Source organism: Helianthus annuus, chromosome 11, assembly GCF_002127325.2.
Source record: "Helianthus annuus cultivar XRQ/B chromosome 11, HanXRQr2.0-SUNRISE, whole genome shotgun sequence".
Taxonomy (NCBI): Eukaryota; Viridiplantae; Streptophyta; class Magnoliopsida; order Asterales; family Asteraceae; genus Helianthus; species Helianthus annuus.
The window spans coordinates 116055869-116068931 of NC_035443.2; the positions used below are offsets into that span (position 1 = coordinate 116055869).

General features: G+C 34.6%; 2 protein-coding genes across 4 annotated transcripts; one reads left to right on the forward strand and one right to left on the reverse strand.

Moving 5' to 3' along the window:
- Positions 1–2457: 2457 nt before the first annotated feature.
- LOC110940232 (CTP synthase) lies at positions 2458–10998 on the forward strand. 3 transcript variants are annotated; one of them, XM_022181788.2, is made up of 23 exons: positions 2462–2707; positions 3098–3177; positions 3784–3870; positions 3963–4013; positions 4106–4223; positions 4309–4365; positions 4453–4517; positions 4656–4739; positions 4889–4939; positions 5036–5098; positions 5192–5238; positions 5395–5464; positions 5544–5606; positions 6925–7014; positions 7086–7124; positions 7282–7431; positions 8909–8986; positions 9086–9171; positions 9254–9302; positions 9819–9899; positions 10048–10141; positions 10305–10397; positions 10735–10998. In XM_022181788.2, exons 1-22 carry the CDS (start codon positions 2590–2592, stop codon positions 10370–10372), a joined length of 1689 nt encoding a protein of 562 aa, XP_022037480.1. In that variant the 5' UTR covers positions 2462–2589; the 3' UTR covers positions 10373–10397; positions 10735–10998. The 3 variants fall into 3 exon arrangements, with proteins under 3 accessions (XP_035835286.1, XP_022037480.1, XP_035835284.1); XM_035979391.1 differs by having other exon boundaries at positions 2500–2673; XM_035979393.1 differs by lacking the exon at positions 7282–7431 and having other exon boundaries at positions 2458–2707.
- A 628-nt stretch (positions 10999–11626) lies between these two features.
- On the reverse strand, positions 11627–12432 carry LOC110938666. Its single transcript, XM_022180842.2, has one exon. The coding sequence runs from the start codon at positions 12377–12379 to the stop codon at positions 11843–11845; it is 537 nt and encodes a 178-aa protein (XP_022036534.1). The 5' UTR covers positions 12380–12432; the 3' UTR covers positions 11627–11842.
- Positions 12433–13063: the final 631 nt, after the last annotated feature.

Genomic DNA, 13063 nt, shown 5'->3' on the forward strand with positions numbered 1-13063 from the left:
TGCAAACATTAATTACTCGTAGTGAATTATTATACAAAACGCCACAAACGCCAAAAAAATTAACCAGAAAACGATATAACGCCAAAAAATTATATATGTGACACAAAACAATTAATTAAACGCCAAAAAGTTTAATAAATACAATTAACGCCAAAAAAAAAACTTAGACGCCATAAAATATTATACCGCGTTGTGAAAATGAAAGAAGAATGAAAAGACAAAAAAGCCCCTCCGCCCTTCTTAGTGCCACGAGACACGTGTTGGGCCAGAATGCGTTCTCACCGTTCTCACACTTTTGAGCGTTTTCTCCTGATCCCGTTTCTATATATAGTAATATATCATATTTTATACCGGATCTTATTATATAATACAAGCTTACAAACACTTGTATTATACGTGTTGAATATCAAAAAAAAAAAAAAAAAAAGACTGGCTGTTATTTTAATTTATAGGTGTTATAAATCCGTGTATTACACGCATTGAACATCAAAAAAAGTGTAAATCATAAAATTTTATATAATCCTTATCACATGGTTAAAATATGTAATAATATTATAATCTTGTACATTCATAATTCATGAATTTTATCACATGGATTGAGAAAATATAAACTATAATATTAAAAAATATGTAATACCGTTAATAAATGTAATAATAATATAATCTTATTACACGGTTAAATATGCGTATTGTTGATGGGTATATCATTTGTTTCATAAAATTATAATATCATTTAAACTTTCCATGTGATAAATTGTGCGGAGGTGCAATATTATAAATTAAACTATAATATTATTTTTAAATTATATAACATCTTTGTTATAATAATTATTTATAATATTAAGAAATTTGACTAATTTTTTAGGGTAAAGATTAACTGATATATATAATATTAAAACTAATTAGATTGAGAGAATTTGTAATATATAATAATAATAAAGATAAGGATAAAAAGATATTTGAAATAAAATTTAAGTAAAATTGTGAGGTTAAAAGATAGAATGACATGTAACATTATATGTAATCCTTTATTAGAATTAGATTAGATCATATTAGATTATATAATACATATCGTCATGTATCATATGACATTATTTAATATTATATTATATCGTATTGCATCATATTATCGTATCGTGTTACGTCATTTTATACTATATCTAATTGTATTAAATCATATTATATCATATCATATTATATTGTTAGCAACATAATGTAAAACATCTAATCTACTTTGGTTTTTTTTCTCAATCTTTTACTTGTCTTGCATTTGCACAAACACTTGGCACACACTCAAGAAAAATGAAGTACATCTTGTTGACCGGAGGGGTGGTAAGCGGTCTCGGCAAGGGCGTTAGCGCCAGTAGCATTGGCGTCATTCTAAAGGCTTGTGGCCTTCGTGTCACCTCCATCAAAATTGGTTTGTTTTGCAAAACCCTTAGTATTATCACTTTTTATATTTGATTCGGTGTCACTTTTTATAATTGATTCAGTAAGTTGTGATGCGTCTCAATTAGGTTTCAAACTTTGTTTCTAGTTCCTTTTATTTGATCCTATTGGTTTTTTTTTTTTTTAAAAAAAAAAAAAAAAACTTAATGAGGTTTAGTAAAAAAATAGGGCTTAAAAATATTAAGATAAAAGGTTTATATTTATTATAGAGTTAATTGTCCGGATGATCCATGTGGTTTCACGTTTTGTCCTCACTTTTTGAAAATAGCAGGGATGCTCCCTATGGTTTGTTATTTTGTTACTCGGATAGTCCCCTGAGTAGATGCCAGTTAGTTTGGAAATAGCAGGTATGCTCCCTATGGTTTGCATTTTGTTACTCGGATAGTCCCCCTGAGTAAATGTCAGGGGACTATCCGAGTAACAAAATGACAAACCATAGAGAGCATACCTGCTATTTTCGAAAGGTGGGGATTAAACGTGAAAAAACGTGAAACCACAGGGACCATTCGGGCAATTAACTTTTTTTATATATTATTTTTTAATAGAGAAAAATGCTCGGAGAGTCCCTGTGGTTTGCCAAATTTTCACCTTTAGTACCTAACTTTTCTAAAATTACGGCTATAGTCCCCAACTTTTGCAATTTTGGTCCCGGATAGTCCATGGCGCGAATAAAGGTTAGTTTTTAATATTAAATAGATATAACCCATGACATTATAGCCTAGTGGTATCTTGGTGGTGGGATAAGGCTTATGACTATTAGGTCATCGGTTCGATTCCCACAAAGGGGGTTTTTCCTAGATTTATTGGGTTTACTCCTGAATTGGTGTATAGGCATTATTGCCTAGTAGAGATGGATATGATCGGGTCCAGTATCCAAATTTGCCGTTCAAAAAAAAATATTAAATAGATATAAAATTACTTACCCTTATTATTAAAAATAATCAAAAAAAATTACCCACCCTCATCTTCTTCTCCCCATCTCTCGTCATAAGTAGTCATATTTATATGATCTGTCGTCATAAGTGAGCTAAAATCCAAGGGTTCAGTCGTTCACTGCAATTTTCTCTTCTTAAACGGGCTTAACCCAACTAACACCTCCAGTGTCCGGTGAGACATTTTAACAAACAATTGGCGTACACTATGAAGTACGTGTTGATCACCGGTGGGGTGGTTAGCGGCCTCGGCAAGGGCGTCACCGCCAGTAGCATTGGCGTCGTTCTTAAGGCATGTGGCCTCCGTCTCACATCCATCAAGATTGGTTTGTTTGTTTGTTTTTGCAATACCCTTCCTTCGTTTTCTTTCACCTCAATTAGCTCCCTAACTTTGATCCTTTACAACATACTGATACTACATGCATGTTGCAATTGTTACTTTTGTTTTCACTGTTGTTATTGATCCGTTATGAAGTGGAAATTATGTATTTGAATATGAATTCATCATTCTAGGTTTGAAAACATAAAGGAAATAATCAATAGTTGGTAATGAAGGTTGAAGAAATTTGAAAGGATATTTTGAGATAAGATAAGATTATGTTTTTAAGTTAAGAAATAGAATAAGTTAAGATAGAATTGTGACATGTAGTGCATCCGGTTCAGGTATAGATTAAGGGGCTTTACGGGCAACTAAGATTCGTGTTTGGTGATTGCAGATCCTTACTTGAACACAGATGCTGGTACTATGTCTCCATTTGAGCATGGAGAGGTTTTTGTTCTTGACGATGGTGGCGAGGTGCTATTTCCTCACCTTTAAAATCATTACACAATCACAACACACAGAACAGATAAACATAACTCAAAGAATGGTGTGTCACTGTTAATATTTGTTTTGTCCGTCATTGCCTTCCGTTCATATGCAGTTGTACATCAAAAGTTCAAAACCTGAGTAAAGTTGTTAGCCATAAAATACAAGTGTTCCAACTCAAAGGGAATAATGAAAGAACGCGTCATCTATATTACAGTCTGTTGCTTTCATAGTTGTCAACAGCGGCTATAGCCTATAGCGTGCTACGTAGCGTATAGGTCATATGGCACTATATAGCATATAGCGCTCCAATGCTCGATAACATGTATTTTTCAGTTTCTCTACTTTATCGCTAAACGTGAAATAGCAGGCGCTATTGACCGCTATCGCTACATAGCATATAGGTAGTTTGTCGCTATTCACCACTATTCGCTATTGGCAACCATGGTTGCTTTTGTTTTACATCTTTGACTGCACTTTAAGCTTCAACAAATGATAGTGGCTCACCTTGTGGATAAGTAGTTTATACATGGCATGACTAGCTTTTAGAAATATTGTTTATGAATGATGTATCTTTCTATACAACTTTGATAGGTTGATCTAGATCTGGGTAACTATGAACGGTTCTTAGATGTGAGACTTACGAGGGATAACAACATAACAACCGGAAAGATCTACCAGGTACCAAATTTGATGTTTCATGGTTATTTTTACTTTTTAATTGTGTTTATCTATCAAAGGTACTGATCAGTGATTTGTTCTCATTTTGTCAGTCTGTTCTCGAGAAGGAACGAAAAGGAGATTATCTTGGAAAAACCGTTCAGGCAAGTATATGTCCATAAACTAAATTATATCTTTTCAATAAAGGGAAACATGTTGGTACTTACTGATGCTCTGTATCTCAAGCGTCTTTTAGGTAGTCCCACACATAACAGATGCTATTAAGGATTGGATCGAGTCAGTTTCTGCCATTCCCGTGGATGGCAAAGCGGGCCCAGCAGACGTGTGTGTCATAGAGTTAGGAGGAACAGTTGGTACTACTTTACGAAACACAACCTCTGCATCGTTCTTATAGTTTAGTGCTTGTTAAATAATTAATATATTTGTTATCATTCTTAGGTGACATTGAGTCTATGCCCTTCATAGAGGCTTTGCGGCAGTTATATTTCTCAAAAGGTAAATTTACTAGCATGATTCTTATATGCTTTAATCATAGCACAGAATCATGTTTGTTAAAGAACAATTATATGTTATTTCGTACAGGCCCAGATAATTTCTGCCTTATTCATGTTAGCCTCGTGCCTGTGCTCGGTGTCGTTGGGGAACAGGTAATACCGTAACTGCACCGGCTTCCAACTTTCAAGTTGGATTTAGCGTAGTTGCGATGATCGAGAAAATTAGAAAATGTTATATTCTTATGATTAAGCGCTACCCATTGTGGTTTAAGTTGATGCTTGTTATTTCAGAAAACAAAACCTACACAACACAGTGTCCGGGAACTGCGAGCGTTAGGTCTGACCCCTCACTTTTTAGCATGTCGGTCTGCTCAGGTATGCTGTTCTTTTGACTCACTTTTTACCAACACCATTGAGTATCACTTTTGGTTGATATAAATTGTATTTAAAGACGACTTTTAACTTCTATAAATATCATTCTTGTTTTTCTTAAGTATTAAATAACTGCTATGGTTACGTTGCAGCCATTGTTGGAAAACACGAAGCAGAAACTCTCACAATTTTGCCAAGTACCTGTAAGTTAATGTTTACGCCATTATATAAATCTTATGTATGACTGTATTGACTATACTTGCTTTTTGTGTTTTCTTTCCTGAAAAATTTGTTAACAGGTTGCTAACATTCTCAATATACATGATGTTCCAAACATTTGGCACGTCCCTCTTGTACTTCGGGTATGTAAACTGCAACATTTTTTTTGTATCCCTTTGAGATCTTTCGTGACTCATCTTTCACGTCGTCTCTAAGCTTTCAATGACTTTTTCCAGAACCAAAATGCTCACGAGGCAATCCTGAAACAGCTAGCACTACTCGGGTGAGCTTTTATATGTACATTATCTTCACTGCATAAGGGAATGAAAAGAATAAATTTTGATTATTTATGGCCTGCTATCGTCAGTGTGTTGATCGTTATGGTACGCCTAGAATTTTGAACAAGGGCTGCAGGAAATCTGATAATATTGTGTTTCAGTGTAGCTACACCTCCAAATTTACAAGAGTGGACTGCTAGGGCGGAGAATTTTGACAACCTCACGAATTCTGTATGTTCGTTTAACTCCACATGTTCTCTACTCTTTACAGCATTTTGTTTATTGACTGAAGAAAGATTATGCTATGCAGGTCAAGATTGCAATGGTGGGGAAATATGTCGGCCTAACTGATTCTTACTTGTCTGTTGTTAAGGTACAATTATTAGTGTATTTTAACTCCATGCACATTTTCAGACTTTATATTACGTGTTTAATGAAATGCTAATAGACCTTAGGATGTGTCTTTATTTGATTTTATTTTTCTGTAAAATTCTCACTGAGATGTGTAATATACATATATATATATATATATATATAGGGGAGGGTTATCTTGAGAACGCTAAATATTGCGAGAACCGTGAGAACGAATGAAAAAACCAATCAAAACCAATTTTTTTAATACAAAACTCATTGTAATTAAGATACAACATCAAAAAAAGAATTTACAACATTAAATAATTCATTTCTCCTTTCAAAATCACTCTTTTTAGATTTTTTACACATGTGTAAATATAACAGCTTTACACAAGTGTAAATGGCAAACTTACACATGTGTAAATTTTCTTTATTTACGAATTCATGTAAATTTAAACGTGTAAATTAAATTTCTAACATTGTATTCGAGTAATAATGATAAGTGTAGAAAAAATTTTTGAATTTGAATTGTTTTTGACCAAGTTCTTGCGGTTTTTTCATTTGTTCTCACGGTTCTCACAATATTTAGCGTTCTCATTTAAACCTTCCCCTATATATATATATATATATATATATATATATAGGGTGGGGTTCTAGAGTGAACACTAGTGTATTTGCGAACTGAGTGAACAAATCCTGCCATTGATCTACACACGTGTATGGCCAGGATTAGTTCACTCAGTTCGCAAACTACACTAGTGTTCACTCTTGAACCTAATCCTATATATATATATATAGAAAATGTATATCGTACATTACGGCTTAACGTACTTCACGTACAACAACGTGCGTGATTTGTTATATAACATGCGTGATTAATGTTTTCAATATGCGTGATTATTGTGTTTCAACATGCGTGATTTTGGATTTTTGAGTTATAACGTGCGTGATTTTAAAATGAACGTGCGTAATTACCTGTCGTACGTGATGTACGTTAAGCCGTAATGTACGTTAGCCTTCCTCTATATATATATATATATATATATATATATATATATATATATATATGTTTCTAATGCTGAATCTTAGATTTACTGTTAAGTCTTGTTCATATGAATAGAATACAAGGTTTTTGCTTCAATACATGATATCACTATCGGCAATTATTCCCGTCCCTAAAAAATAATATATTTTATTTTGCCCATTAGTAATCATTACCATATGATAATGCATTGCTGCAACTAACAGATATGAAAAGTTTTGTTTTTGAATAAGATACGTAGATCCGTGCTTTATAGTGTTCTAACCGTGGTCTTCATACTGAATTTTGAATGCAGTCCCTTCTTCATGCCTGCACTTCATTGTCATTCAAACCCTCCATCGAATGGATCGCAGCCTCTGATCTTGAAGATGAAAGTGCCAAATTGGTATGGAGCTGCCTATTACTTAAACCATATTAATTCATGTATTAACATTTTAACTAATTATTCTTTTGCAGACACCAGAAGCTCATACAAAGGCCTGGGAGACTCTAAGGGTAAGCTTCGTACATCAATCCACTCCCCGTCATGAACATTCATCATGGATTTGTCTGTCTTTTATTGTTTTACTGTGCCCAACTTCATATAACTGCGTTTATTTATCGCAGTATACTCTATTGACTTCTTTTGTGAATCTAAATATATTATGTTCAGAATTCAGCATGTGTTTTGGTTCCCGGGGGATTTGGAGATCGCGGTGTGAAGGGAATGATACTAGCTGCTAAGTATGCCCGAGAGAATAAAGTTCCATATCTTGGCATTTGTCTAGGCATGCAGATATCTGTTATTGAGATTTCTCGATCTGTAAGTTGTTTTTTTTTTTTTTTTAATATTTTGAGTTAATTGCCATTTTAGTCCCTGTGGTTTGGGCCATTTTGCCAGTTTAGTCCAAAGGTTTCATTTTTAACATCTGGATCCAAAAAGGTTTCATCGTTGCCATTTTGGTCCAACTGACTTAACTCCATCCATATCTGTTAAAGCTGCCAAGGGCATTTTTGTTAGATATGGATGGAGTTAAGTCAGTTGGACCAAAATGAAATGACAAAAATGCCCTTGGCAGCTTTAACAGATATGGATGAAGTTAAGTTAGATGGACCAAAATGGCAACGATGAAATCTTTTTGGATCCAGATGTTAAAAACTATGCAGTTAATGCGGAAAAATATCGGTTATCGGTCAAGGACCGATATATGAGATATCGTTTATCGCGGTGAGATATCGGTGAGATATCGGTAATTTCTAATATCATGCATAAATATATATTTATATTTATATTCATATCTAGAGCCTATATATATACTAGACGTCTAATATCATGCATAAATATATGTATTTATATATATACAAGAGGTGGTAGAAAGTCTAGGTGTGGGAATGAAAGTCTCAAAAGGTGGTAAATACTTTGTCCCACATTGGTGTGGGAACAAAGTGAGTGGGTGTTTATAAGGTAAAGCATTTACTACTCCATTGTAGCTTTATGACGTTTTACCACAAGTCCTACTCGCGCGCGCAGGGGGGGGGGGGGGTTGCAAAAAAATGGGTTTCTGAGCTGGAAATTTGGTTGAACTCGTGCGTGCCCGCGCATCATGCGGACACGAATGCCAGCTCCGAAACCCCGGGTCCCGCTTGAGGCAGTTTTTACACCTTATTTAACTTCGTTTTTTTTTGCTGAAATACATAATTTTTATACAAAATTGGCCCTTTTTTTGCTGAAATCCAGAATTTTTATACAAAATTGGCCCAGCCGAGATATCGCCGAGACAACCGATACGGTTTTGCAAGATATCGGCCGATATTTCGGCGTTGACCACCGATATTATCGTTGACCGATATTTTGGTGAGGGGCCGATAACCGAGATATCGCCGAGATATCACCGAGATATCGCCGAGATTAACTGCATAGGTTAAAAATGAAACCTTTGGACTAAACTGGCAAAATGGCCCAAACCACAGGGACTAAAATGGCAATTTACTCTAATATTTTTTATGTTAAAATCGCTATTCTTTTGGTAGCCAAAAAAAAAAAATTAAAAAAACAATTTTTTTTTTTGTTTTTTGGCTACTAAAAGTAGCGATTTTTATATAAAAAATATTAAAAAAAAAAATTTGTGTGTTTTTTAGCTATTTTTAGGCATTTTTGGTTGTGTTCACATCGGTTCTCGCGGTTCTCGCAATAAAGGGTGGTTCCTAACGGATCTTTGTCCTATATATATATATATATATGTATGTATGTGTGTGTACATCAGTTTGTATAATAATTATATTTTAACCATTTTATCTAGATCTTGGGCTGGAAAGGGGCAAATAGTACTGAATTTGATGAGCATGCACCCAATCCCGTTGTAATATTCATGCCAGAGGTATTTCTGCTTTCATATATTTTCACAAACCGTTATTTTGAGATGTAAATAGGATATTATCAATTTTTTTTTCTTGTGCATTACTGCATTTACATTCAGGGTTCAAGAACACACATGGGAAGCACAATGAGACTTGGCTCTCGAAGAACCTTATTGCAGACATCTGATTGTATCACTGCTAAATTGTATGAAATTCTAAACGTAACTACTTAAATTCATTAATACATAGAACACCATGAAGCCCTTATCATGTTCATTTTTTGTCAGGTGTCACAATCCAGAGTATGTTGATGAGCGACATCGACATCGTTACGAGGTTAGTTATTATAAAGGAATATGGTATTGCGGTTGATTATTTTATAGTCACATGTTCTATTGAGCTATGCAGTTAATATTGCCGATATTTCACCAATCTGTCGGTTATTGGTCCCCTGGTGAGATATCGGTGCAAAATATTGGTCAGAATATCGGTACCGATATTATCGGCGATATTGACCGATATATCACCGATTTTCCCGATATAAGTACCTTCTTAGTTCTACCATTCGTCTTTCTTCTTATTGTTGCTATTAGTGTTTTAAGTCTTAATTGTTATTGTTAAATTTAGTGTTTTAATTGTTAGTGTTTGGCTAGTTGAAAAAGGTTAATTTGTTAATGGTAGTAGGGTATACTGAATTGTTAGTGCTAAATTGCAATATATATAACTTTAGCATGATATTAAAATTATCGATATCCCACCGTAGTTATCGATATCTCAAATATTGGTCCTTGACCTATATCCGATTTTTACCACATTAACTGATTAGCTATTGAGTTGTTTAATGTCATGAAGGTGAATCCGGAGGTTGTTGGAGACTTGGAAAAAACCGGCTTAAGATTCGTGGGGAAGGACGAAACTGGTCAACGGATGGAGGTTTGTTCTATGATAAGACGCTCTATCTTTACCATCCTTTATAGTTTTTGAGAGTGAAAAAAATTAAATCGTAATATATATTACTATTACTATTACCATATATTGTTATCACCAGACTGTTGTTAATTTTATCTTCGTATTCATGCAGATTTTAGAACTTCAAAGCCATCCATTCTATGTCGGGGTACAGTTCCATCCTGAGTATAAATCACGGCCTGGAAAGCCTTCGGCTCTGTTTCTAGGTAAAGCGATTTTTTCTGTTTTCACATGGGTATTTTGTATTTCTCTGTTGCATCCCTTTTTAAAGTCTTGTTATTATTGTTTCGTTAAAAAGATGGACGTTGGCACAGACTCGATTTCTATGAAGTGTTTTGTGTCTGAAACTGAAACGATATTCGACTGCAGGTCTTATATTAGCAGCAACCGGGAAGTTGGAAGCATATGTGAAGACACATCAGAATGGATCAATTTAATTATATCAAACTCTTTTAATGTCAGGTACTAAAGTTATAACACCAGTAACTGTTGTTAATTGTCTGTCCCTATGACACCTAGTGGTGTGAATTCATGACACAGCGTAAATTTAACACGGAATTCACGGGTTTGGCTTTTATTTAGATGGGTTAGAGTAAATTTCTGGTTGAACCCCATGAACACATTTAGCTGAATGGGATCATGTTCATATTGACTTGGCGGCTTAATGTCAAACTTTAAATATATTAACTTGTAATTTTATATAGGGTTTGGGTTCGACCGACCAACCCACGAGCATGACCCATCTAACATTCCTAAATTGTCACCGTGCAAATAAATTTTATGTGTATGTATTTTGTAGACATCAGGGAAAGAAGATTTTGCGGTTGATGGATTTTTTTTTTTTTTTTTTTTTTTTTTTTAATTTTTGGTGTGGGAAGAGGAACCTGCAGAGATACAATCGATATGGAAGTGTGGAGATATGCAACAATGTGTGCAGTTCGAACTTGAATCAGCTTGTCTGTTGGTTACCTTTGGTGAAGGTTTTTTTTTTTTTTTTTTTTTTTTTTTTTTTGTTTTGAAACACTGAAAGTTGAAAAATATAATAATGTCTTTAATCTTTAAATTGGAGAATAACATGGAGTGGAAATATATTTTCAGACAGAACAAGAACGAGATAGTATAGTTTGTTTACAACATCTAGAGTTTACTGATACGTTAGCGAATAATGCTAAATAAGTGTACGCATTTTAAAGCAGGAAAACAAAAACTTATGTAGAAATCTAAATTAAACCATTTGAAACTCGTCACCAGGCGGGTTCACTTTCTCATCCGCAATGGGAGGTCCGTAATGTTTATGTGGTAGGGGTGAATGGGAAGACCAAGCACCACCCATTGTGGCATGAGTCCTTAGGTGGGTTGTTTGGCGTTAATGCGTAGGCAAAGAGTTCAAATTTACCTTGTGTAATTATTTTGGGGTTAAAGGTTTTCTATGCATGAATGTGTGTGATTTGAGTTTGACAGTAATATTATAAATTTACCTTCTTTTCAACCCAAATTGTTCACTTATTACCAAATTCAGCTTTTATAACATCATACACAATTCTATTTTTAGTCAATTTGAAATGAACTTGGTTTGTTGTTTCTTGGAATCGACAATGGCTTTAATTTTACTTCTTAAACTCGGATCTTAAAGCAAAGTGTAACCAGAACTAGCTCAATACAAAAAAAATCTGGGTTGAAGCCGTATGCTATTTACATCAATCCCAAACGCCTCTTGCGAAAAAAAATTAAAAGTAAATACAAAAAAATAAAAGAATTCAAGTGAGACAGAACAAAGTGCGAAAATTGTGAAGGTGAAACTGGAAATGCTATTAGGCGGTTTGTAAAACTGGTCGTGTCAATACCCTGCTAACCAGCTGGTGATCGCAACTTGTTCTAGCCAGACGGCCTTCAAGGATTTTATGATATTAGTGGATTCTTCTTGTGTTGAGTTGCCTTTGAAGCTTAAGCTGCTCATAGAAGTTGGCTATAAACTCCTCAGCCTTGACATCAATTCCCATTTCTTGTTCTTCACACATTTGGTCATATTCATCATCATCTTCTTCATTGTAGTCTTCACCATTACCAATCAAGAAACTCTTTCTGGCTTCACAACATGAGTACCGGACACTATCATCATCAAACTCAAACATATCCGAACAATCAACGTGCGGGTTAATGCAGGGGATGTGAGGCAAGCGGAAGCGCATGGAGTTGGGGCGGTGCATCCTAACATGGATGATAGGAGTTGCATCAAATGATAGCTGCCTGTCACCATATTGGAGTGCACCATTGCCTTTTTTAGATTGACCATGGCTCTTGACAAAATGAGACAAATCATGCATGAGCCTTTTCTTCACCACAAAGACTCCACCTTTTCTAGCCCATAACAATGCTAACCGGAGTATCTGCCAAGCCCTTCGGCTCACTACTTGGGATCTTGATCTTGTTTTAGTAATCTGCATATTGATGAAAGCAGGTTCTTTTAAGATTGGTGTTGATGAATTGTTGCATAAAATGATGTTTGTGTGTGTATATATAAATGAAGTGGTGTGGATGGGGAGCGTGTTGGGAATACGGCTCTACGCGGGCCAGCGCCATCGCAACCGCCACCCACGTTTTTTCTTACCAAATATCCATCTGTTGCTATATTTTTTAATTATTATATAAGTGAAAACAAAGAATAAAGGCTGTCTTTCTTCTAATTCTAACAGCACACAGGAGGGGAAGACTTTGCTGTTTAAGTTATTTTATTTAAGCCCCTTCTAAAAACAAACTAGTAAAATTAATCTTTGCGTTACAGTGGAAATTCATTCGGTATCAGTTTTACTTCGGTATATTACGGTATTGATATGGTACCGGTACTCGGTATAAAAAATGAAAAAGAAAGATAAGGTGACATGCCCAAAATAATGACGATGTGTTTTTTCACTCGAAAACCTTAAAAATAGAAGAAATTTTATTGGTTAAAATGTGTTACTAAGATTTAAGTGATCAAGCTTGAAAAAAAAAGTACCCTATGCATACATAGTAGTAAAAGAAGAAACAATAATTTTTACTTACACTCCTTTTTTCTAATTAATATATAGATAATTTTCGAAAAACACCCGTATTTCTGTTGGGGAATTTTGTATACACGGATAATCAGA